The 24,019-nt window shown below is 41.3% G+C and overlaps 1 protein-coding gene across 5 annotated transcripts in view; it reads right to left on the reverse strand.

Moving 5' to 3' along the window:
• Nucleotides 1-24,019, reverse strand: part of ANK1 (ankyrin 1) — an 81,610-nt gene that overhangs the window by 48,503 nt on the left and 9,088 nt on the right. Inside the window, exon 1 of one of the 5 annotated variants that reach the window (XM_053463031.1) lies at nt 11,342-11,569. The exons of the other annotated variants lie outside the window; for them this stretch is intronic. Coding sequence (XP_053319006.1) covers nt 11,342-11,353 — 12 coding nt within the window. The 5' untranslated portion in view covers nt 11,354-11,569. Of the gene's footprint in view, nt 1-11,341; nt 11,570-24,019 lie in introns of those variants that run through there. 5 annotated transcript variants of the gene reach the window in all.

Below are 24,019 nucleotides of genomic sequence, written 5' to 3' on the forward strand. Positions count from 1 at the left end.
GGGGCAAGTCCGGGCCTAGTGGCCCAGTGATTAAGCAGCCTAAAGCACATTTGCCAGACATCATAAATAATATACACCAGTCAGTACTGTCCAAAACACATTTACACAAAGGGAACGCATGGGAAAACCTATATAGTGAGCACATAAAGGAACCAGTTATCATGTAATGCTTCCTAACTCTACAACCCTGGTGGCCGTGTGTGGAACTGCACGCAAAACACATCAAAAAAATTAAACCAGAGCAGCCAGGAGGCAATTTCCTCCCCAGTCAGCCCTCCTCTAGCCACTCTGTTACCTTCAGTATATATATATATATATATATATATATATATATATATATATATATATATATATATACATATATATATACATATATATATACCTCTGGACTGTAAGCTCGCTTGAGCGGGCCCTCCTCACCTGTTGTCTCTGTTAGTCAATTTGTTATGTTATATACTACTTGTTATGTCCTGTCCACCCATTGTACAGCGCTACGGAATTTGATGGCGCTATATAAAACAATAAAAAATAATAATAATAAATATAATTGCATTTTTGGATGAAACTAACCCAATAACCTGTATTAACACGTCTTACCTCCAGAGCTGCACCCAATAAATCTCACTGTGCAATCAGATCTCGAGTGTCGTGATTTTCTATCGAAGATGAGTCAGAGGCTTTCAGATCAATAAATCTTGGGTACGAAATGAGCGACTGCTCTTGTAATTACTATATCATGCAGCCTCATAACTCATCATCCTAGCAGCCAATTTGCATCTTTGGGAGTCTGTATGTTTATTCATACACAGATTACTGGAAATCAGCCGGCAACAATCAACAGCGTTACCTCCGCTTCTAGTCTACGGTTGTTTGGAGAGGTGCTGACAGTCTGTCTCCAGATACCCCCGTTTACAGACTGTCTGCTGAAACCCCCTTTAAAAATAAAAAAATCACAATATGAATCGACATATTACGCTAGTAAAATCACTGATCGGACCGTTTCTTGGTGTAATTGTTTACGTCGCTATGGCGACAGCAGAGATGCTTAAAGCTCTGAGTGTTCCAGTGAATGGAAGGGGCAACCTTCTCGTTAATGAGCAGAAAAACGTCTATACATCTCCTCATCATCTGTATATTATCAGGCTGGATATACTGTATATACTGTGAATACATTGTATCTGTCAGTAGAGTTCTCGGCGTTATAGAACGCAGCCCCCTCCGCCCTGTCCCACGGGTGCCGATGTCTGTCTCACTCTGGATCGAATGTGGCTGTAAAGCGATTGTCTCCTTTTAGTACGCATGAGGATCCGCTTCTCTGCTTTAAATAACCATTAGCTGGAAGGTCCTAGTTATCGATTGCAGGGGTAATTAGGAGGTATCTGTCATCTTTCCTTAAGGGGAGGGGGAAAAAACAGACCATTCTACAGACAAAGGGAACCCGTGCAGTTATGATGGAGCCTCGTTCAGTACCGCCAGATCCTGGCACTTCGATTATCTTACACCGGAGTCATCAAAGCTACTCCCTCGATCATTTTACCGTGCATTTGGGAAGCAGAGCAAATGTGTGCAATTCACTGCGAACACCCTTATAGCACGGTGTATATATACACCGTATATATATATAAATATATACATACACATATAGATATATATAATGTACACACTACAGTTCAAAAGTTTGGGGTCACTTGCAAATGTCCTTGTTTTTGAAAGAAAAGCTGATTTTGTCCATGAAATCCAGCGCAGACGGGGTTAATGTTGTAAATGATTATTGTAGCTGGAAACGGCTGATTTTTTATGTAATATCTTCATAGGCGTACAGAGGCCCTTTATCACTCCCATCACTCCTGTGTTCCAATGGCCATTTATCACTCTCATCACTCCTGTGTTCCAATGGCCCTTTATCACTCCCATCACTCCTGCGTTCCAATGGCCCTTTATCACTCCCATCACTCCTGTGTTCCAATGGCCTTTTATCACTCCCATCACTCCTGTGTTCCAGTGGCACGTTGTGTTCGCTGATCCAAGCTTAAGTTTAAAAGACTAATTAGAAAACCCTTTAGCAATTATGTTACAGCCAGAAATGTCCTTGTTCATGAAAACAGCTCAGTGACCCCAAACTTTTGAAATAAAGCACATATATATATATATATATATATATATATATATATATATAAAAAATTGTCAACTGTCCCGCACGGCTCGGATCGTTAAATTAACGAACTTCTCTAGCCATGGGCTTATTGGGTAGCGTGTGACTGAACGCTGATTACGTACGACGAACAAAATGTTACACAAAGCGGTTTAACAAACTATTGCCCATGGAATCCAAACGTATTTGGCCATATTAGACCTGCGAGAAAGGGAGACTTTAGTTGAAGTTGATACTTTTCATCGGGCCAACACAGAAAAAGAAGCAACTTCCATGAGCTTTTTGGACCCCGGAGGTCTCTTCTTCAGAGCGAAACAAGCAATAGACTGTAAGCTCTTCTTCTGTCAGCCAAATAAAATGCATCAACTTTAACTAAGGAATCTATTGAATACATAAAGAACATCAAATAATTAAGGTAAATGCAGTGGTTGCGATGTGTGGCATAAACACAAAGGGCCAGGAAAGGATGGAACCGGACTACTGAGATGATGAATTTGTCTGAGGGTGATAGGAGCTGCAGTACTTCTATCGCCGCTGGGATGCAGACTGTCTGCCTGAGATCTGAAGTCCAACTTTCTATATGTAACGCATCCCAGCGCTGGCGTGCCTGGAATATAAAGTATATAATATTTCTGGCGCAGGCAGGAGAGAGCGGGGTTCATCCGGTGCATATGTTTTCGCATCTGTGTTCATGGAAGAGGTGTACGGAGCGTGCGGGGGTAATTACAGCATGGGTGTGGATGGCGGTGCCTGGTGTAAGCGTGTGTGTGTGTGTGTGTGTCACAGGACACGGTAAGGTGTCAGTGGCCTGTGATTAGATTTGAGCCATACAGGGTCATGGGGCAAGGGGGGGGGCAGGAGGCACTGCTTGGAGACTCTGCCACGGCTGCCCCGTACTCTGTCTAGCAGGCTCGGACATAGCGTAGCAGGTGTGTAACAGCCTGGTCAGAAATAAACTCCCAGGAGCCCACGGAGCGAAGGCGGAGGTATAAGGCAACCCACCCCGCCTCAACCCCCCCAACCCACCGTATCTCACCCCCCAACACTCCCTCTTGATACTCACAGGCCGTCCCCGGTGCCTGCCTGCCCGCTCTGCCATTCTGCTGCATACAGACAGCACCCCCCCTCCCTCTCTGTCTCGCAAACTGCGTACCTCCCCCTCCGCTCTCTTACCCCCCCATCCTCTCTCTCTTTCCCGTTCTTAGATATCAGGCGCTGTGCCCAGGGCTTCATCACCGGGGGACATGGGTTGGTGTCTTACCGGGAGCCCTTTAACCCCTTCAATGGTAGGACGTTCAGCATGAGTCTGAAATACACAGAGCAGGATTGTAGCACCCGGACCGCAGAGCCATATTATTACCGTTCAGAGGCTATCATCCCCCTGGGCAGTAACAGGTTTGACCGTAACCTGTTTATTTAAATAGGATATAGACATAAAGACATGCCATTTGCACATATGACACGGCTACACACGCGAAAGGGACTGGGGAATGATAAGTAAACACATATCACTGCAAAAGGGAAAATTTCCTTCCCCGCTTAATATCCCAGAAATATAATAATTAGCAAAGAAACATCACAAATGGTGCAATAAGTATTCTAAGCAGTCATAAATAATAACATACTGCCATCTTAATAATATAATAATACCATAATGGTACACTGTATTACATCAGTGTAATAGAAAAATGAATCCAATCACAAAGCATATCGGCAGCGATGATCATTCAGACTTTTACGTGTGATATCACACTATATCAGTGGGGTAATAATTCACTTAGTGATGTAATCGCACTAATATCAGCAGTGTAACAATACACTTACAAATTATATCACAATATATCAGCAGTGTAATAATATACTTACTGAAGTGATCATATTGTATGAGTGGTGTAATAACACTCTTAGTGATGTATCAGCAGTGTAATAATATACTTAGTGATGTAATCGCAGTGTAATAATACACTTAGTGATGTAAGAGCACTGTATCAGGAGCGTAATAATACACTTAGTAAGTATTAGGAAGGTTAGTAAGTAGTAAGTAGAAAATATAAATGTCACAAGTACAATACAGACACTTTTGCCGGCTACTCGAACCACTCTCCTCATTATACTGGCTGAGGGTGATGGGAGCCAAGCTCCCCAAAAGCTCATCAGTCCATTTTTTACCAAAAATAAATATTCATAACTTTTTTTTTTTTTTTTTTTAGAATTGTGTTGTTAGCACTGAAAGTGTTAAACGGGAAACGCCATAGTATCCTTGTGTTTAGTAATTGATTAAACATACTCATGGCTTGTGTTTTTGCAATTGTTTAGCAGATATTTGTTTTGAAATATTTTACATACGGGGAGCTGAGATCCGTGGCAAAAGCGGCAAATTACTATACATTTGTAGAAGTTATAAGGCAAATATTAGATGGTATACATACTAAAGAAACATAGTTTAGATTTAAAAAAGACACATTTTCACAAAGTATACAGCTTTTTGCTTTTACGGCGCAGCTGCTTGTGCAGACTACCACGTCTATCACTCACATCATCAGCTTGGCTGAGGGTGATGGGAGTTGTGGGCCACGAAAGGTAACCCGACTGTTTATTTGTGACATGTTTATACAATTTATGTGTTTAGTGCTCTTTTTTATTATTTAATTTTTTTGTTTTACTTTCCCTTTTTTTACATATAGGAAGCCTCTTGTTTACATGATTGCTTGAGCACGGGAACTATTGGCATGCAACATCATGAAGGTGTGAAGGGGTTAATAGGTCACAAAATCACATAAAAAATTGGGGTAAAGGGGGTAAAGCCGCACCCACCCTTTTTGGTCATTTAACATGTTGGCAGGTGGGTAGAAGTGATATGCATTATCCAGCAGAGTACAATTTCATATACTACATTATACTAATGTTTTTATTTTGTAATATTAAACCAGCACACAGCTCTAGTGTTTAGAGCTCCTCTAGTCTGCTTTCTGGACTCCGAACGGGGAAGCCCTGCATCTGTTGGGGTTAGAGCTCTATTTGTTATGATGACTTTGTTTAAATTAAAGCTCATAAGCGCCGCCATATGTCCCCACGTGCGGGAGAAGCAGCCGATAACATTATCAAATAAAGGGTTTTTTTTTTATTCTTATTAAACGTGGCTTGTTTTTTTTTTTTTTTAGGCATTTGTCACTGGGCCCAGAATAATGTTGAAACAGATTGTATTGCCGTGCTTAACAAGGCTGAGTTCTCGCATTTAAAATGAAATGTATCAAAATGTCTAACTAGGCAGAGGACATGAATATTAATGAATCGGCAGCCTCTGCGCAGAGACGTTACGGAGATACGCGGAGACATTATGGAGATACGCGGAGACATTATGGAGATACGCGGAGACATTATGGAGATACGCAGCCACGTTATGGAGATATGCAGCCACGTTATGGAGATACGCAGCCACGTTATGGAGATACGCAGAGACATTATGGAGATACGCAGAGACATTATGGAGATACGCGGAGACATTATGGAGTTACGCGGAGACATTATGGAGATACGCAGCCACGTTATGGAGATACGCAGCCACGTTATGGAGATACGCAGCCACGTTATGGAGATACGCAGAGACATTATGGAGATACGCAGAGACATTATGGAGATACGCGGAGACATTATGGAGTTACGCGGAGACATTATGGAGATACGCAGCCACGTTATGGAGATACGCAGCCACGTTATGGAGCTACGCGGAGACATTATGGAGATACGCAGCCACGTTATGGAGATACGCAGCTATACAGATATTGTGCATCTGGTGTGTCTATAGACTAGAAAGAGAAAGCCTCATATACTTTGTGCTGTACAAAGAGATGTAATAAGGAGACTTTTATGGCATGAGTGCACAAGCCTGCCCCCTTGTGGAGAAACATGTGCAGTGTAAAACACATTTTTGAAGAATACATTATTATTATTATTATCTTTTATTTATATAGCGCCAGCAATTTACGCAGCGCTTCTTACAATACATATATTCAAGGGGTCTGACACTACTAACTGATACATTACAAATATTAATATAGCGCCAGCAGGTTCCATATCACGTTACAATAAGGAGTTGGGTAAAATAAACGACAATTTAAAATAACATAACACACATTAACACGTACTGGTACAGAAGGAAAAGAGGGCCCTGCTCCTGTGAGCTTACGCTCTACTAGCCCCGTGGGATGCAGTATTAAGATCACGAGGGCTAAACCAGTCCTAGAGGAGTGTAAAAACCCCAGCTGATGGTGTACTATAATTCTCAGTTGCTGAATAACCGCTATAATATTCATTTTTTCATCAGCAGGGGGGCTTTTGTTTCCCATCCTGGCTCTATACTATAAATCCTGCAAAAAGCTTCAGGCTTATTAATCCCGACCAGGTAAAATTACTATGTAATAAACAAATGGGTATGAAATGGGATATGTGCGTGTACGATGTCCGTACCCGGGAACTTTTTAAATGAAATGACCCTGAGACTCTAGAAAAAATTAACCATTTAATAGCCGATCATGGCGATTCTATGCAGTGACTCACCAAATGTATCTTATATCAGAAACCCGGTCATTATTTAAAGATTCACATAATTGAGTCCCCTGCATTCAATAAGGAGATACCAATCATAGCATGCTGTGCAAACGCACTAATAGTGAGTCTTATATACGATCACAGCAGCATAGAAGAGGGAGAAGTCAGTTCCAGACTGTGTGATCCTGAGAATCTGCCCCTTCACCCTGAGACCCTGGGATCGGGGCAAAAAAACCCTGAGAATTCTCAGGTATGATGATGTCCTACATACACCAAGTATAATATATACCAAGTATAATATATACCAAGCACGCAGTGTTAGTGTGATAGCTTGCTTGCCATATGGCACTCGGTATACCTCCTCTGCGGCGTCACTTACAGGCGGCCAAATTTCATTTAGCTGAAGGACAACCACATAAACTCCTCTGCAGCCGTTAGATTACATGCCTGACGCCATCATTATAGCAGCAAAACTGCCCCACACATAGAGACGCCGCAGCAGCTAGTATACAGCATGCCTTTAAAGTATTCCGCCACTCTGCGGAAATGTTTGCATTTAATAAACCTTCCGAAAGTACCCCTTCCACTCTTTAAAATGGCAGAAAATAGAATATCCCAGAAATACTCCTCTATGGCAATGTACTTCCCTTTTTTGAGGTCAGAAAATACATTTTTTATACATCTGGGCCACATGAACACATGACAAGCTTACTCGTTTCTATGACATTTTATAGTATTGATGAACAAGGGAATATATATATATCTATGCCGTTATACATACCAAGAATATAATAACCAGGGCAGGTCGGACGCAGGGTTTTTGTTGCATCACTATGGTGGTTGGAAGTCATTATTTCAGTATCCCCACCATAAAGATATTAAAAAGATACTTTTCTTTTTCAGGTAATTTTAGATAAGTGATTACATTCAATTTAGTAACAGCTGAAGAACAACAGCAAATAAGACCCATTTGGCCCGTACAGTCTGCCTGTGTTACCCTCTGCAAAGACTAAGACCTTCATCAGTCCTTGGTCCCGTCTCAGATTCAGGATAGCCACCTGCCTATCCCATGTATTAACTTTACAACTCCTGCTGGGAAGCTGCTCCATGTATCAACCACCCTTTCAGTAAAGTAGAACTTCCTTACATTACATCTAAACCTCTGACCTAGTTTTAGATTATGGCCTTTAGATTATGTGTTTAAGTCTCTCTTCTCTCCTCCATAATTACACATCCCATAGTCTTACCCCATGCCCTATGGTACCCATGTAAAAAAACAAAAAAATAATGATTCCCTATTAACCATTTCTTTATTAGTGTAATATCCCATGTTACAAACCTGCAGCTCTTCATTCTGTATCCGCTCTTTATTTCTGGCCCTCCGAGCCATTTTGCGCTGTCGCAGCGCTGCCGGCCAGACCCCGAAGCGCATTTCAGCAGCAGCTTTATGGCAATGGCTAAACCTTTAAGTCATTCTGCATCCAGCCCGGGCGATTTTTAGGACACGTATTTGAGGCTTTGAGTGCAGAAGCTCCCAGCAATGAACCTCAGAGCTGTCTGGAGCATTTAAATCTGTGTTACTCCTAAAATAACTCCAGAACTAGGACTGCAGTTATCCTCCATGTGATAAGGAGTCAGCTGATTTAATAAATACCATATTATTAGCTACAGTACCATCAATCGTGGTCAGTTATACGAACAACATAGAGGTCTCCACCGCAGATCCCCGGCGTCTGGACTGCTTACTGGAGATTGTCCTTCAATGTTTTTCCCCTTATTTATAGTTGGCAAGGATGGGGTGAGGATCTTTATTGTCTAGAAAAGATAATGTCCCAATGGAATGTGGCAGAGGACACTGAATATGTATATTGCAGAAGCAGCCGCCTACAAACCAAGGTCTAAACACGCATATGATAGGCATAAGGCTATCTTGAACATGAGCCAAGGCCAAGGGCCGGTTAAGGTCTGAAGGGATTTTATCTGCTGCTAGGCTATCATCCCATTGACCACCCCTCAATAGGGCCAAACATGATAACACAGGCCAACATTGTGTAACCACTGGGGGTCTATATGGCTCACCTCTAACGTGGGTAGAGGTCAAGTAGTCCTGCCGATGTACCTGACTCACTTTGATGTTTATTTAAATAAGATCTTCTAACTCATGTGGACCATGGAGTCACTGTGGTCACGTTATTAGGGTTTGTCAGGGGAAGTACTGGCTAAACTATGGCTTCCATAAAGATATGGTTGCCCATTATTGATTTTGACTGGCATGCAGGTAAGATACATTTGCTGGCAACCTTTCTATGTTTCATATATATTCACAAGAGGTATGGGTGAAAAGTAAGCACAAGGAACATTTATTTTTAATAACACTCTTTTTTGGAATGCTACCATGTCCAAGAAATGATCCTATAGGAGTGTCCGGCTATTTCCATGGGTCCAAAAACTCATGGATAGTAGGGCAACTTCTCTTTTTCATCATTTCCATCCAAAACATTAATGTAAAGCATGGCGGTTCCGTTGTCCTGCTAATACCATCTCTTTTCAGTTAGTTTGTACGCTGACGTAGATCATGGGGTTTTGTGTTATCTTTGGTCACGGGGACCGTTAGATATTCCCAAAACCAGGAGAATTTACCCAATATGTTTATCAATGTGCAAGAGGATTATGCTAGACCAGAAAATAGACATACTTTTGTAGTTTTTTTCTTTTCTTGTTTTTTTTTTTTATTATGGACGTCTCGGACTAACCCAGTCCCCATGTTACCCAAAGTCATTCACGGTAATTCTTTTATATATATATTTTTTTCCCCTAAGAATTTTATGTTTTGAATCCAATCTGTCACATATTAACCAGGTGACCTAGATTAATCCAGCCCAGATATCTTCTAGATTTAGAGTTTAATGGGGAACTCATGATACCAATAATTCCATTTACAACTATGGCTATCAATCAACAGGGGAGATATTGTCTGCGCAGCGTTATAAAACAATAAGCACTGGAAAGAAACAACTGCTTTATGTGAAAACATATAAATGTGTAAAATATCAGCAATTTGTCAAAATGAATGTGTATAAAAATAAAACATTTTACTAAATCACATTAAAGTATTAGAATTCTAAACCATGCTAAACCATGCCCCTACAGTTGTGTGTGTATATATATATATATATATATATATATATATATATATATTAATTAAAGAAAGGACAGAAGTCTATTTTGCCATCCAATCTTGACCTATATATGACATTCTGCTAAATGAACAGTCAGGTCAATTTTTGTCATGTTCTTTAATTCTTCTTTCTTTTCTTTTTTTTTTTTAAATTAAATGATTTTTATCGGCTGTTGGAATTCTCAAGGTGTATCTACTGATGTTTGTAGTTTTATATTTTTAAATTGTATTTCTTTCTGGAGGTTAGGTTTAGTAGAATAGGTACGTATATCCCCCCTACCCCCCCCAAACAAGGAACGAGACCCAAGGAGATACCTGTGGCTTCCAACCCCTACTCTGTTCTACTCTATATTTATATATTATATATATATATATATATATATATATATTATACGCAGTATTTTTTGAAAGAATAACATACATAAATGCATATTTTTCGTTATTTATCTCAGCGACACATACATGCAGTGTCATGCCCCTTGACCCCACCCCAGAGCTCTGCTGACATGTGATAAAGACGCAGCAGCAATAAGTCATGGGCGAGGAGATAGCACATAACACGGCAAGAGTTAATGTGTATACCAAGATCTTAGATGGGACAGATCTAACTATAATCTGCCCTATAACTCATCCATACCCACATATGGCTCTAGTATGCATAGGCTGAACCATTATATATATATAATATATATAAATTATATATATATATATATATATATATATATATATATATTATTAGCAGATCTCACATGTGACTGAGCACACATCCATTCCAAATCTTGTTTTTTTATTGCACTTTATATTGTTAGATAAGGCAATCCTATATGTTATGTATAGAAAAGCGATAAGCCCAGCTAGTGCCAACAGCTTATTTCACCATTGACCTCAGATGTACAATCGAGCGATCATCCCCCCTACAATGTAATATACTATTTATTATATGATATGTGTGGGAATGCCCGCATGCCCTCTCAAACTGCACTAAGCAATGTCACACCTGGCGAAGCAAAGTGCGTATTTAAGCACATTCTGCTTAATTATTCACAGTGCAGATGGCCAGGCTCTCAAATTCTTGTACAATATGTCATATATTATACAGTGTGTATACATACGCCAGTACCGGTAACATACCAGCCTGCCATATCTACACAGTGCCAGCCTATGTAATTCTGCTATAGTGTAACATACACAGAGCAGCCCAAATGATGTCATATTTACACATTGCCTGTCTTCACCTTTACTTGTAATGTATGCCAGCAGTGCATGGTGCAGAACCATTAGACTGCTGGACGTCACCCTTACACATTATTCACCCACCCTGCCCCTCCGCACCATTATCTATGCGATATATATATATATAGTATGTACACCCAGCTCTAGTGCTATCCTATGAGTTGCTTGCCCAATACTAAGATAATCTGGCAACAATCCTAAAAACTTTTCTTGTCCTTGAATGGGCTCACCTTAATCTGCATAGTGACACTGGGGGGATCCTCGGTATGCCCCGTTGCAGCGTGTTTTCTCTCCCACTCGCTCTGCAGTCCTCTTAGTCTCTTGCAGGTGTCAGATCTCGAGCATCTCTATCACCATCTGCAGCTACAGACTGTCCCGTTATCTCCCAGAACAGTCATCATCTGCTCCCCCTCCCATCTCCAAACTTTCTCCGTCTGTAGCGGCAGAAATGGCACCTTCATCTCTGCTCTGGATGCCTCTTTACATGACAATTCCAGAACACATCGCCACATACGGTATTCACTTTAAAAGTTCTGGCCAGTGGTAAGAAGAACTTTATAAGTTTAAGAGTTTGTTATCATTATCTTCCTGGAATAGCAGTAATACTATAACCCCTGCCCTGTCAACCCCCTACCAGGCTGCTCTAGTTGGAAGTATATTGGCCAATATTTTCTTGGGCTCTAGAATAAAATAGAGTAAAGATTATAGGAATAGGATTTCCTCCAATGGAGATTTCTGTCCACCTTCTAATTTTTATTTTAGTGAGATATCATGGTGTTGGGCATGGATTGGAAGGTCTGGGCGTCGGATCTTGCGCTGTCTCATAGTACAGACCTGATATGGCACACAATAATTTTGTCGACCTGGTTATAGCTTTTATGGCTCAGCAAGAGCCTAGAACTCCCAGCTTAATGGTTTCACAAATATAACTCACTTAATAATAATGATAATGGTTAAATAATAATAATAATAAATAGTTGGGGAGTGCTGTGCATCTTTTAGCGCCCGCTTTTGTGTGCTAGTTGAGTTAATTCTGTATTGCACAATTAGCTCCCTGGTTTACACAACTCATGTAACTCTATGGGGGCTCATTGATGTCTGAGCTGGTGAGGGTCTTCCAAGAGTCTCCATGTGTTACAATGGGGCTCATCAAGGTCTGAGCTGGTGAGGGACTTCCAAGAGTGTTCTCGAGTAGAAGGGATGGGTTGGTTCTTCAGAGATTTGGGGTTAGTGAAGTTCAGGAGTTGGATTAAAGACTAATAATTAATTAATAACACTTTGCAATTGCATTTAACCTTATGGCCCTTGTGTGCCTGCTCTTTGTGTACTTACTGTCACCGAGTGTGTATATTACCCACAGCCATTGTGTTCTGGACCAATGTGTTCCGCATCACCTTGTGCCCCGCAGCCGCAATTCGGTGAATGCAGGGTTACATTGCATTAAAGTGGGATACATTAAGCTTCTGAAACCCTATATTAGAGCGATAACTCGTTAACACGCTGTAGTCCTCTGCATTACCCCGAGTGACCTCTTATTACTCTGTTTATTCTGTAATAAAACACGTCATACATAGTATTTAGCCGCTGACATGAATAGCCTCGTGTCACCCTTACTGCTGTATCACTCCGTATGGCCTTTATATGAGTGCAGCCTTAAAGTGAACCTCTCGTCCACAAACACGTCCACTACAGGAAAGTAAGGGATATCGCTGGCCGACGTACATGTAAAATCTTATACTTAGATGAAAGTTGCCAATATTAGTTTTTTCCGCAGTATGGTTGACTGGGTGCTGTGTGCGCATGCTGCCCAGACTGCCTTCTGTTCTATCCCGGAACGCTGTGAGCCTATATATTCTGTGACATAGGAGAGAGAACTGTGGGTGTTCGGCCTACAAACAGTACAAATTTGTTTATACCGGTAATTTATTTTATCTCTATGCCGGCTTCAATGACACCTTGTCATTTTCCCCCAGAGGAAAGGTATACTCCGAAAGCTTTTCTACTACTTTAGAATCCTTTGGAATGTCATGATATAAGTAATAATTAACATTCTCCCCCAGCCCTTGGGAAGGCACTTAGCTGCGCCTGCAAATATGTCGTACATGGTTAAAAATAACAATCATGTAGTTAGCAATTTTTTTTCCAGATTATGTGGCAACATTAAGCACAGAGCCATAATAATGACAGCGAGCAACTGTTCAACAAATATAAGGGAAGGTGATGTTCTTCATGGAACAGTACTCTTTTTTTTGGGTGATTTCCTACATAGTTGCCCGTTTTGAGGGCAGCAGGGATCATGGGCATCTGATTCCCCCAGGCTGTCCTAGGGAGCTGTAAAATCAGTGGACCATTGGAGATCACAGGTGACCACCTTGCAATGCTCTGCAGATGAGTGCTGTAAGGGGGCTCAATCCCCAATTCCCAATTTGGACACCTGACATTTTTTGGGGTAAAAGATACAATGATGTCAGAGCCTAGCTATGGAACCTAGGAACATCCAGGCTCTGGCAGCCCGGAGCCCACCCTCTTTGGGTGTTGGGTGCGTAGGTCTACTGATCTCAGTGGGCAGTCTGCTGATGTCATGTGACCATAAACATTTAATGCGGTCGGAGGGGAAGTGGGTGGTGAGTGGGGAGCGCCTCCACACCGCTCCCACAACCCGGGAGACGTGGAGAAGCAACTGGGTGAAAACTGGAAAAACTCCAGGTATGGTTATGGCCAAAAGCCTTAAGGACAAGGAAACTAAGGATGAGGACTGGTGAAAACAGTTTTTTCTGACCTCGAGGAAAGCTGAATAAAAGTATGAGGTCATATCTCTTGGGACGTATTTATGTGGAAAAAAGAAATGGAGATAAAAAAAATAAATAATAAAGTTATTAAGTTTCCTAATTTATTTTGTATCCTATGAGGATGCTGCCGTTGGCTGCCACTTAACAGTCATGTAAAAAACATTTTTTGGGCATGGCCTTTCTATCATGAGTAAATTTGCACAGTGACCTAGTGACATCCTTGCTGCGGAAGGGTCCAAGCCTTTATGCATTGCGTGAGCATGCGCTCCCACTGCCTGCGCACCCGCACCCTGGGTATTAAAAAAAAAATCGAAGAAAAAAAGGTTGCGACTGACTCTATGACGCAGTCTACCATTCTGCTCTTTTTAAGTTTAAAAATTCTATAACATTCTCCAACCTATTTGCCGTATCCCTCTAAAACAAATGGAAATAAATACATTAAGCAGCATCTCCACAGTCTGCTACCGCGGTGCTGAAAGTGTTCCTTGATCCAGAAAAATATACTTCTGCCAGATCCATACAGAATCCACAGGGGTATTTGCTGAATGTATGTATTGCTGTTATCACTCATGTCACGCCAGTCACACTATTACTATCACAATAAAGCAATGTGGTTCAGCTTTACTTTTTTCTGTGTAATGTATTGTCTCTACTAGCATACAAACGGTGTATATAATTCTTTTGTTGTTACTGTCACCTGCAGTTGTTGAGTCCCTGGTCAACAGAAGTGGTTCCATGGTCCTTGGGTTCATTTTCATAAGACCTTTCTCATTTACCACTGTTTATTTGTTTCTTGCTCGTATGTCTCAGATTAAGTGTGGCAGTACCTAGTTTTCTGCCAAATGGCCCTTTATTTCATGTTGCTTACATGTCCTGTGTTCCAGTTCTACAGAAACAAGTTGGTTCCTGGCTTTTCATTTTCTCTGGAAGGGGCCGTTACTTCCTAAAGCCCCCCCCCTCATTCTCTGCTCTACTTTCTTCTTTCTTGATCCTTGTACCATAACTCTTTTTATGTTATGTCACCTGTATGTGTTGGACAGTTCCCAAAAGCCCCCTTCTATGTGACTTTTTTTTTCTTTTTCTTCTTTTCTGTCCTTTCTTTCTTCACTGCTTGTGGTTTTCTTTCACCAGTTGGGTTGAAAGCCAACAGAAGCAGGAGATGTAGTCTCTTGGTTCCTTACTAACAGTTCCTTGCTTCCGGTGATTTTTGCTTGTATGTGCTGACCCTCATGTAAAATGCACCTCCGTCACGGCTTCATTTTCTTCTGGGACACAGGTCAGCAGCCTAGGCTCATTCCAAAAGACCCCTCTCTCCATCTGCTGCTCTACCTTGATCGCCTGTTGCTTGCAGGACTGGTGATCTCACAATTCCCTTTTTCTGTGTATTTGTTGCTTGAATGTTCTTTTCCCAGTGAGAAGAAGTTTGTCCCGATGATCATTGAAAACAGACCCTGGTTTACTGGTTCCTCTGTGTTTTGGTTTCCTTCCAAAAGATGGTCCAGTCAAGGTCCAGTTGATGTTTCCTTCTCAAGAACACTGCAGCAGCTGCTTCAATAGAGCATGGTCTAGACGTTAACTTTAATTTATAGAATTCCGCTATTATGGTGCAAGAGGCTACATCCTCTGTGCGGCTTTCTTTATTATATGTTGAGTGGATTTTGTCAGTTATAGATGTATAATTATTTTAAATAATACATAATTTAAAGTTGTTGTCTTTAGTTCTTTTATACAATTCTGAATGGCACAATACAATATTCTGTGTGTTTTCAGTTCTAAATCTATGAAAATTATTGATTATTCCCCATAATAAAAGGTAAATTGTTTAGAATACTTTTTAATATACTCAGCGGTTTGGCTAAAGAATATATTTGTTATACTTACCCAAAGACTCTTTGTCCTTTGACAGGATGCTTATTGTCCACACAGCAATAGGGGACTAAAGGAAGAGGTCACAAGTTTGATAGTTCCATAGTGCAGGGTTAGGCAAAGTGTCCATAACCAGACACCAGGGCTGTAGGAAGGGTGAGGCGAGAGGGGCACTCGCCTCGGGCGCAGCTGCTGGGGGCGCACAGCCGCCTGATCAGCAGCTGCAGCCTGCAAGACTGGTTGGGGAGATCACAATCTCCCTCTAACTGGCCCAACATTAGGGAGCGCAAGGCCTCAGCTTCCGTGCGCCCTAATCACTACGTGCAGGTAATAATTGCCGAGCGCCGGGATATGACATCATCCCTGCGCTCTGCATCAATAGCCGAGGCATAGTGGTGAGGGAGCAGTAAAGCAGAGGCCTGGAGTGACAGACCTCGCGCTCCCAAAATTGGATCGAGGATGGAAGGTGGAGGATGGAAGATGAGAAATGTAAGAGATGGGGAGAAAGGGGTGTAAGGGCAGTGTATGTGCATATATATGTGTGTTTGTAAGCTTGTATGTGGGCACGTGTGTGTGTAAGAGCAGTGTATGTGTATATTTGTGTTTAGGGCAGGTGTGTGTAAAGGCAGTGTGTATCGGCAGGCGTGTGTAAGGGCGATGTATGTGTATATGCATGTGTGTGTAATGGCAGTGTGGGCAGTCGTGTGTAAGGGCAGTGTTTGTGTATATGCGTGTTTATGGGCAGGTGTGTGTAAAGGCAGTGTGTGTCAGCAGGTGTGTGTAAGGGCAATGTATGTGTATATGCATTTAATGGGCAGGTGTGTGTAATAGCAACGCATATGGGCAGGTGTGTGTAAGGGCAGTGTATGTGTATATGTGTTTTTATGGGTAGGTATGTGTAAAGGCAGTGTGTATGGGCAGTCGTGTGTAAGGGCAGTGTATGTGTATATGTGGGTTTATGGGCAGGTATGTGTAAAGGTAGTGTAGGGCACTCATGTGTAAGGGCATTGAATGTGTATATGCATGTTTATGGGCAGGTGTGTGTAAAGGCAGTGTGTAAGAGCAGTGTAAATAAAATAGCCTCTGTAAAAAAATTGCTGGAGGCACAATTTTCCATTCTTGCCTCGGGCGCAAAAGGAGCCAGCTACGGCTCTGACCGGTGTCAGTGAAGAGGCTTGTGGAAGTTGCTTAAGGGGCATTTAGTCAATTGTCCTTCACAAAGAATGTTGTTGCCTACCCCTGCCATAGCGTCATCAGGGTTCCTTACCGCCATTGTTGTTTACACGGATCACACAGTTTGCAAAAATTAACCCTAACGCTTTATATCACACACTGTAATTAGGCTTTATTCTACCATATGATCAGTCACTGCAGTGTCACGCTATCTGATCAGTTGCAGCACCTTTACAGTATACAATTGGTCACTGCAATGTCACAATACATGATCACCGCAATACCACACCATACAATCAGTCACTGCAGTGTCATGCTATATGATCAGTAACTGCAGTGTCTTGTTTTATGGTCGCTGCAGTATCCTACTATACAACCTGTCACAGCAGTATCGTGATATAAGATCAAGACAATGATATAGGATCAAACACTACAGTGCCATGCTATACAATCAGTAGCTACAGTATCACGCTATACGATCAGTCACTGCAGTATCATGCTATACAATGAGACACTGCAGTGCCATGCTATACAATCAGACACTACAGTGCCATGCTATACAATCAGACACTGCAGTACCATGCTATACAATCAGTAGCTACGGTATCACGCTATACGATCAGTCACTGCAGTACCATGATGCTATACGATCAGTCACTGCAGTGCCATGCTATACAATCAGTCACTGCACTGCCATGCTATACACTCAGACACTGCCGTTTCACGTAATGTTCACTGCAGTGTCCCGCTACATGTTGCTGCAGCTTCACCTGCATATGTGACGACCGATTCACAGAATGACTGGAACTAGTTTATTGCGGAGCAGAGTTGGATGTTGCAGTGACCGGTCGTCATTTGGGGTGACACTGGAGTGGCCGGCTGTATAGCATAACACTGCATTGACCGCTCGTGTAACGTGACCCCGTCGTGATTAATAGTGTAGCATGACACTGCAGTTAAATCCGGTAAATATGGTGACTGCAGCGTCACTGCTATGCAGTCTGTCTGCAGCGTCGCATGTTTTTACTGGCTCGCAATATAGTGGCATACTGAGGCTACTGCCACGATATGTGTCCTGTCCTCTCTGGGGCCACTGGGCAAATCTGGTTGTTGGAAATGTTCAAGCAAATTTGGGACTGTTGGCAGCTATGAATTTACGGTTTAGGGTAGTAACAAGTCTCATAGAAGTCCGACAGCGCAGATCATCTGCATTTTGTGCCAGAGGGTCTACTTAACGGATGCAAGATTAAAAAGCTTCTTTCCTCAAAGTTTATACATTTGCTAGCAGATCTGTCAGAATAATTTATAGGACTATCTCCCCCCTGTGTATCCCCCCCCCCCTCAATATATTTATAGGACTATACGCATTAATCTTTACTTTGGAATAAAGTATATGAAAAGATACAATAAAGAATCATTAATATGCGTGCACCATTGCTAGCAAACGTGGTAAAGTGGGCCAGTTGGAGGCTATTGCTCAGTGGCCATTTCCAGCAGCATCAATCACTTGGACTACCAAGTTTCCATTAGAAGGGCTCGCACATTAAACATGATTTTTTTGTGTGTTCTAGTTTTTGCATAGTCTTAGCCCAATCTATTAGACACACACCTTGACTCTTTATCATACTGCCTGGGAGTCAACAACAGAATGGCTGACAAATCTAACTAATGAATGTCTATGGGGAAATAGACTTCATTAGCATTGCCATAAAGCATCAGCTCAGTGTGGTGTTTGGGCAGGAAAAGTCGCCCAAAATATCACATGACCGACAACAATGGCGGCCTCCGGGTCTGCAGAGAAAATGAGGTAAAACCAGGTTTTCTTTCATGGTAATCTGTATCACTGCATACAGGACTAGATTTAATGTCCATACATAAATATTTCTTTTTCAGTGGGACCTCGCCTTTTAAGGACATGGTTTTTGGATTGAAAAATCAACCCTGATGTCAGATTCTGGGTAACGAAAGGTAGATATGAATTGCATTTACAGAAAGAACGTTGTATCCCTGTAGCGATGCTCTGGGAACAGTGATGGTCCAGCAAGATCTGGGCTTCTTCAGGTATTTGCCACTTGAGCCCTCTAGAGGTCATTGTGGGTATTGCATCATGATGTGACATATTCATACAGCAATGAAGTGAAGACATATTTGGCCTTTAGAAGCACCAGCGTCTGCTCCTCATGGGCAACACCGACAGGTGGCCTGCTGCCCTCTCAATGAGTTCCCCTTGGCCTTGCTTACGTCATTCTAAATACCCCCCTGGAATAACAATGTAGCAAAAACTGTGAAAGACAAAACCTCTCTGTCATAGAACTCCGTCAAAGAACTTGACGGCAGATCAGACCCATTCGGCCCGTCTAGTCTGCCTATCTTTTCATCTTAGATTGAGGGTCTATATGCCTGCCCCATGCATGTTTAAATTCCCTTACTGCATTCGCCTCTACCGTTTCTTATCAAACAGGCTTAGGGTAGATTTAAGAATAACGGGAACACATCCAAAGAGAATCTGAGAGAACTGCAGACCAGGATAGCGAATGGGTAATAATCTGCTATCACGCCTGCTTTCTGTGTGTCTTTTCTGGCCTCTGCAGTGTCACAGCCTTGTTGCTGGGAAATCAGACAAAATTACTACCTTTCACCGGTGTCACCGCGGGGCTTCACTTAGCAATGACCGATGTGGTTTTATTTCATTGCACTAATGTCAGTGCTCCTTCACACAATAAAACACCCAACTCCGAGACGTAGCGCCGTGGGGGGGGGTATATAAAAAAAAAATGCAGAGATTTTAAGATGCTCTCTGTTTCGAAATTCATCAAAAAAAGCACTTCTGCTACTTAATGCAGCCAATAAAAATAATACAGATTTTTTTTTACCAATAAAGGCATTGGGAGAATAGTATCTATAGGCAGCTTACGCAGCTCATTAGTGGCCCCATAGATCCAACTGGTCCAGTTCTCATACTGCCCAACAGTCCTGGTTTTTAGAGGACAGCGAAGATTTTCGGGGCACTGTTGAGGATAGCTGCCTCAATATCTTTTATTTTACTGAAAGGTTGGTAGATAGGTGGAACAGTCTCCCATCAGAAGTGGTAGAGGCTAATACAGTAATGGAATTTAAACATGCTTGGGATAGACACAAAGGAAAGAGTAGATGAGCACAATGGCTTTTATCCGCCATCAAAATCTATGTTTTATAGACAAGTTGGGGAGATTCTCTGATCTTCTCTGACCAGCACAGGGAGCTGTAAAATTCATGGAGATCTGTACCTTCACTGCAGCTTCCACATTCCTCGCTGCAGCTGAAGTGGATTATGGTGGCCATGTTTGGGTATGGTGGCCATGCTTCTGGCCCTGGACACTTCTTGCAAATGTTGGGTGTTATGCCATCTGAAGAACAATATGGGAGTCCCTTGCATGTGTCACACGCTGAACCACCCTTATGGTCGGAATGGATAAAGGTTTATAGGTCAGGTAGGGTCCCTGCAGAATAGGCGCAAGGTATGATAAGGCTGGGGGTCATTGGGGGGAACCTTCCCATAGGCCCCGATAGATATAAAGACATGTGAGGCTAGACATTACCCAACGCGTTTTGTGGATGGGGTGTGTATATCACAGGGGAAGTGGCTTTAAGTACATGTTTTCATCCAAAGACATCTAGGTGCCGGCGGTTACTACATAAAGCCCCGTAGGTAGCCTGCGAATCAGGATATCCCTTCTATAACAACCATACAACTATGATGTGAAATGATTTTCCAGCGCAGGTGGAAAACAGACGCGAGCATTTTGCTTAAAAATATTTAAACCTGGCAACTTAAAATTGATATGTTTGACGTTAACAGCAGGGAAGCTCATTCAAGCATATTAATGGCCAAATGTTCAAGAATATGTTTTGGAAGCCAGAATTATTCAAGGCTGTTGAAGTGGGATTATGGAGATTGTGAAGGGCCCTGCAGTGCTGCAGCTTGCCGATCTCCCTCGTGCTCATGGTTTCTCCAGGTGAAGCGGAGTATATACAACACAGAGGAGCGCGCGACCTAAAAAGCATAACGGGCATACACATTCAGATTCCGGGGCTGCTGCTAGAATAATAACGACCAATTCTGCACTGAAATCTTGGTTTGCTCTGTGAGGTGGAGGGCTGACTGATGATGTCATATTTCAGTGTTTCGCCTCTCTCGGTCCTTACAGAGACAATTCCTAAAGGCAAAGGGGCCTGGAAAATTATTCTAGCCCCGGTCCCTACAAATCATAAGGCCAGCCTTATTTATAAATTCAATTAAAAGATTAATATTGGTACCTATGTTTATTTCATATGTTCCCTACTCCAATCTATTGATTGGTTTCCGGACGCTCGGTCAATGGGCGCCGCTGGCTCTTGAAACTATGAAGGTGAGGAATAGAATTAGGATACGGCACGGTGGGCATGATTCTAAAGAAAAGAGGCCCTGAAGCAGCCCCTCCTTGGCTCATAAAGAACATAAAGAGGCCGCCATACCTCCAGCTCATGTTGTGAAACGTGTTGGGGCAGGAAAGGCCTTCATTCCAAGAAAAAGGGATACTGCAGAAAATTCCACGATGGAATTCCATGATGTGAATGTTGTCTAGAATGGTTGGGGCTTTTGGAACATATCATCCCGGGTGTCTGGGGCCCTTTTCTCCATTTGCTGCTTTATTAAACAACCATGCTTCAGGAACGTCACCGATGTACCATCTAAGCCCGGCGCGCATCTAATAATAATTATGTCCTTCAACTGTTACTCTTGCAAACAAAAATCAATGCTTCTGTCTCTCTCCTAAAACTGTATTTCTGCATAATTATACACGCAAATCCGTCCCTTGATATTTAACTCCTTACATGGTGAGGGTTTACCGACGAATGACTATTCCATGATGAATTACGATTCCAGTCTTTAAGAAATTATTTGCCAACGCATTCTGTGCTCGGAACGCTGATTGCGTGAATGTCCTTTGTCTACGGCTCATGTGGTTTCCAGCGGATATTCTTAGCATGGTTCTGATGAACCAGCAGTATGAAAGCTGTGAGGACACTGGTAGGTTTCTGTGTAATAATTACAAATGATCATTTATTGTTTTAACGCTTTTGTTTGTTAAAACAGCAAAAAAAAACATAATTATGTGAATAAGCCAGTTTTGTTACTTTTATTTTTCCATACTTATGGCAAACTTCACATCTGGTACTAGTCACCTTGTAAAATATATTTGTGTGTTCAAACTATGATGAAGACTATCCATATAATATACACCGATCGGGCACAATATCATGACAACTGACAGGTATAATATGTTATATATATAATATATAATATATATAATATATTATATATATAATATTATATATGGGATCTGTCGGTGGTGGGCTATATTAGGCAGAAAGTGAACATCCAATTTTTTTTTTAAGACATAGAGCGCCGGGATATGATGTCATACCCCAGAGTACTGTCTCTTAAAGGCACAGCGCGCCTTTTAGTACAGTGAAGGCAGTGGCCACGGAGGGGTCGCTTTCTTCAAGGATAAGGCTTATTTTGTAATTATCTTTTTTTTTTGACCAGCAGATTCTATAGAAAAAGTTCTATATTTAAGCAAACAGAGATGGATGTTATGGAGGGTCCTGCTATCTAAAAACTTTTGGGGTTCATGTAGAATTGGAGATTTTTTTTTTTTTAGAATAGTCCTTATACTGTTTGTTAAAACATAAAAAGAAAGGAAAAAGGTACTTTTTAAACATCCCTCAAAATTAGATACATATTATGGAATCCACTTTTTGAAAGTAATTTTTTTTTTTTTAATACACAATATTTTTTATTTTGGGCCATAATATAATATATAATATATAATATAATATAATATATAATATAATAATATATCTATTATACTTTACAGAGAAGTTGGCAGAGAAATGATACAGCCTCACTTTTAACAATAAAAATAATTTCCACACCTCTTCTACAACAAAATGAGCATTAATTGCTTATAAAACGTAGTCTCGTGTCCTAAAGAAATGTTAAAAAAAACCCCGTATTTTTGTAATTTATAATATTCTCTGACGATTGTTCTTTTTTTTTATCGAAATCACATGCATAATAGGAACAGTCAGTGAGACCGTCCTGTTATTTCTGTGTTTTTGGTCATTTTTGAAAGCTAATTAATTTTCCTTTTGTTTTATTCTTTAGAATTTGTGTTCTACTCTTGTAGCCGGATCTGGCTTTTCATGAATTCCTCTGGCTATGTCTCTAGGATCACATTCGGAAAGGCTGTCTGCGTTATAACATACGGGCTCAGAGTCTTTTCATAAACCGGCCACTGGGAAGTGGGACATCGGGAAAGGGACTGACCTTGAAAGCCTCGTACACTTGGCAGGTATGTATTAGTAATGCCCCTCAAAACCACATTCACTGGGAATAATATATTAGTTAAACAGTTTGAATATGGATTATTACATGAATCATACATTCATATATGACGCCAACAGCAGAAAGGCCCATCTGCATAAGTTAATCATGGATTTCAGTCAATCCCAGCATTATTACATTACATCTATACCTCTGCCTTAGGCAGCAGATATCATATTATTATATATGAATTACTTATATCAGTAACTTATATTACTTATACCAATATTGTGACGTCCGCAAATATCATAATACTATGTCCACAGGCTAATGAAATACACATTACGTATTTAAAAAGCAGAATTCCTGCCATTGTAGACAATCCAGGCATCATATGCACTTTGATTGTGTGACGCCCTCCTAAGGGATACTTTTTTTTTAAATAAACAAAACTTTTTTTTTTTACATATATTTTGTTATTGAACACTTTTTGTTGTTTTTTCAGTGTTTCCAGTGCAATTATGGCTCAAGATCCCTTTTGGGACCTTTCCTACGTTGACATCAGTGGGCTCACAATACATTTTATTTAAATTTCATTTTTCCCTTAATTGTTTGTTATTTAATTTTTTATTTTTAAAAAAATTTGGAATTTTGGAAGCTTTAGAATCAATAATTTCCATTTACTGGCATTCTATCTGGTGTGCCGTTGGCTTGCAGCGTTCAATCCGGAA

The sequence above is a fragment of the Spea bombifrons genome, chromosome 4, assembly GCF_027358695.1.
Source record: "Spea bombifrons isolate aSpeBom1 chromosome 4, aSpeBom1.2.pri, whole genome shotgun sequence".
In the NCBI taxonomy this organism is placed as follows: domain Eukaryota; kingdom Metazoa; phylum Chordata; class Amphibia; order Anura; family Pelobatidae; genus Spea; species Spea bombifrons.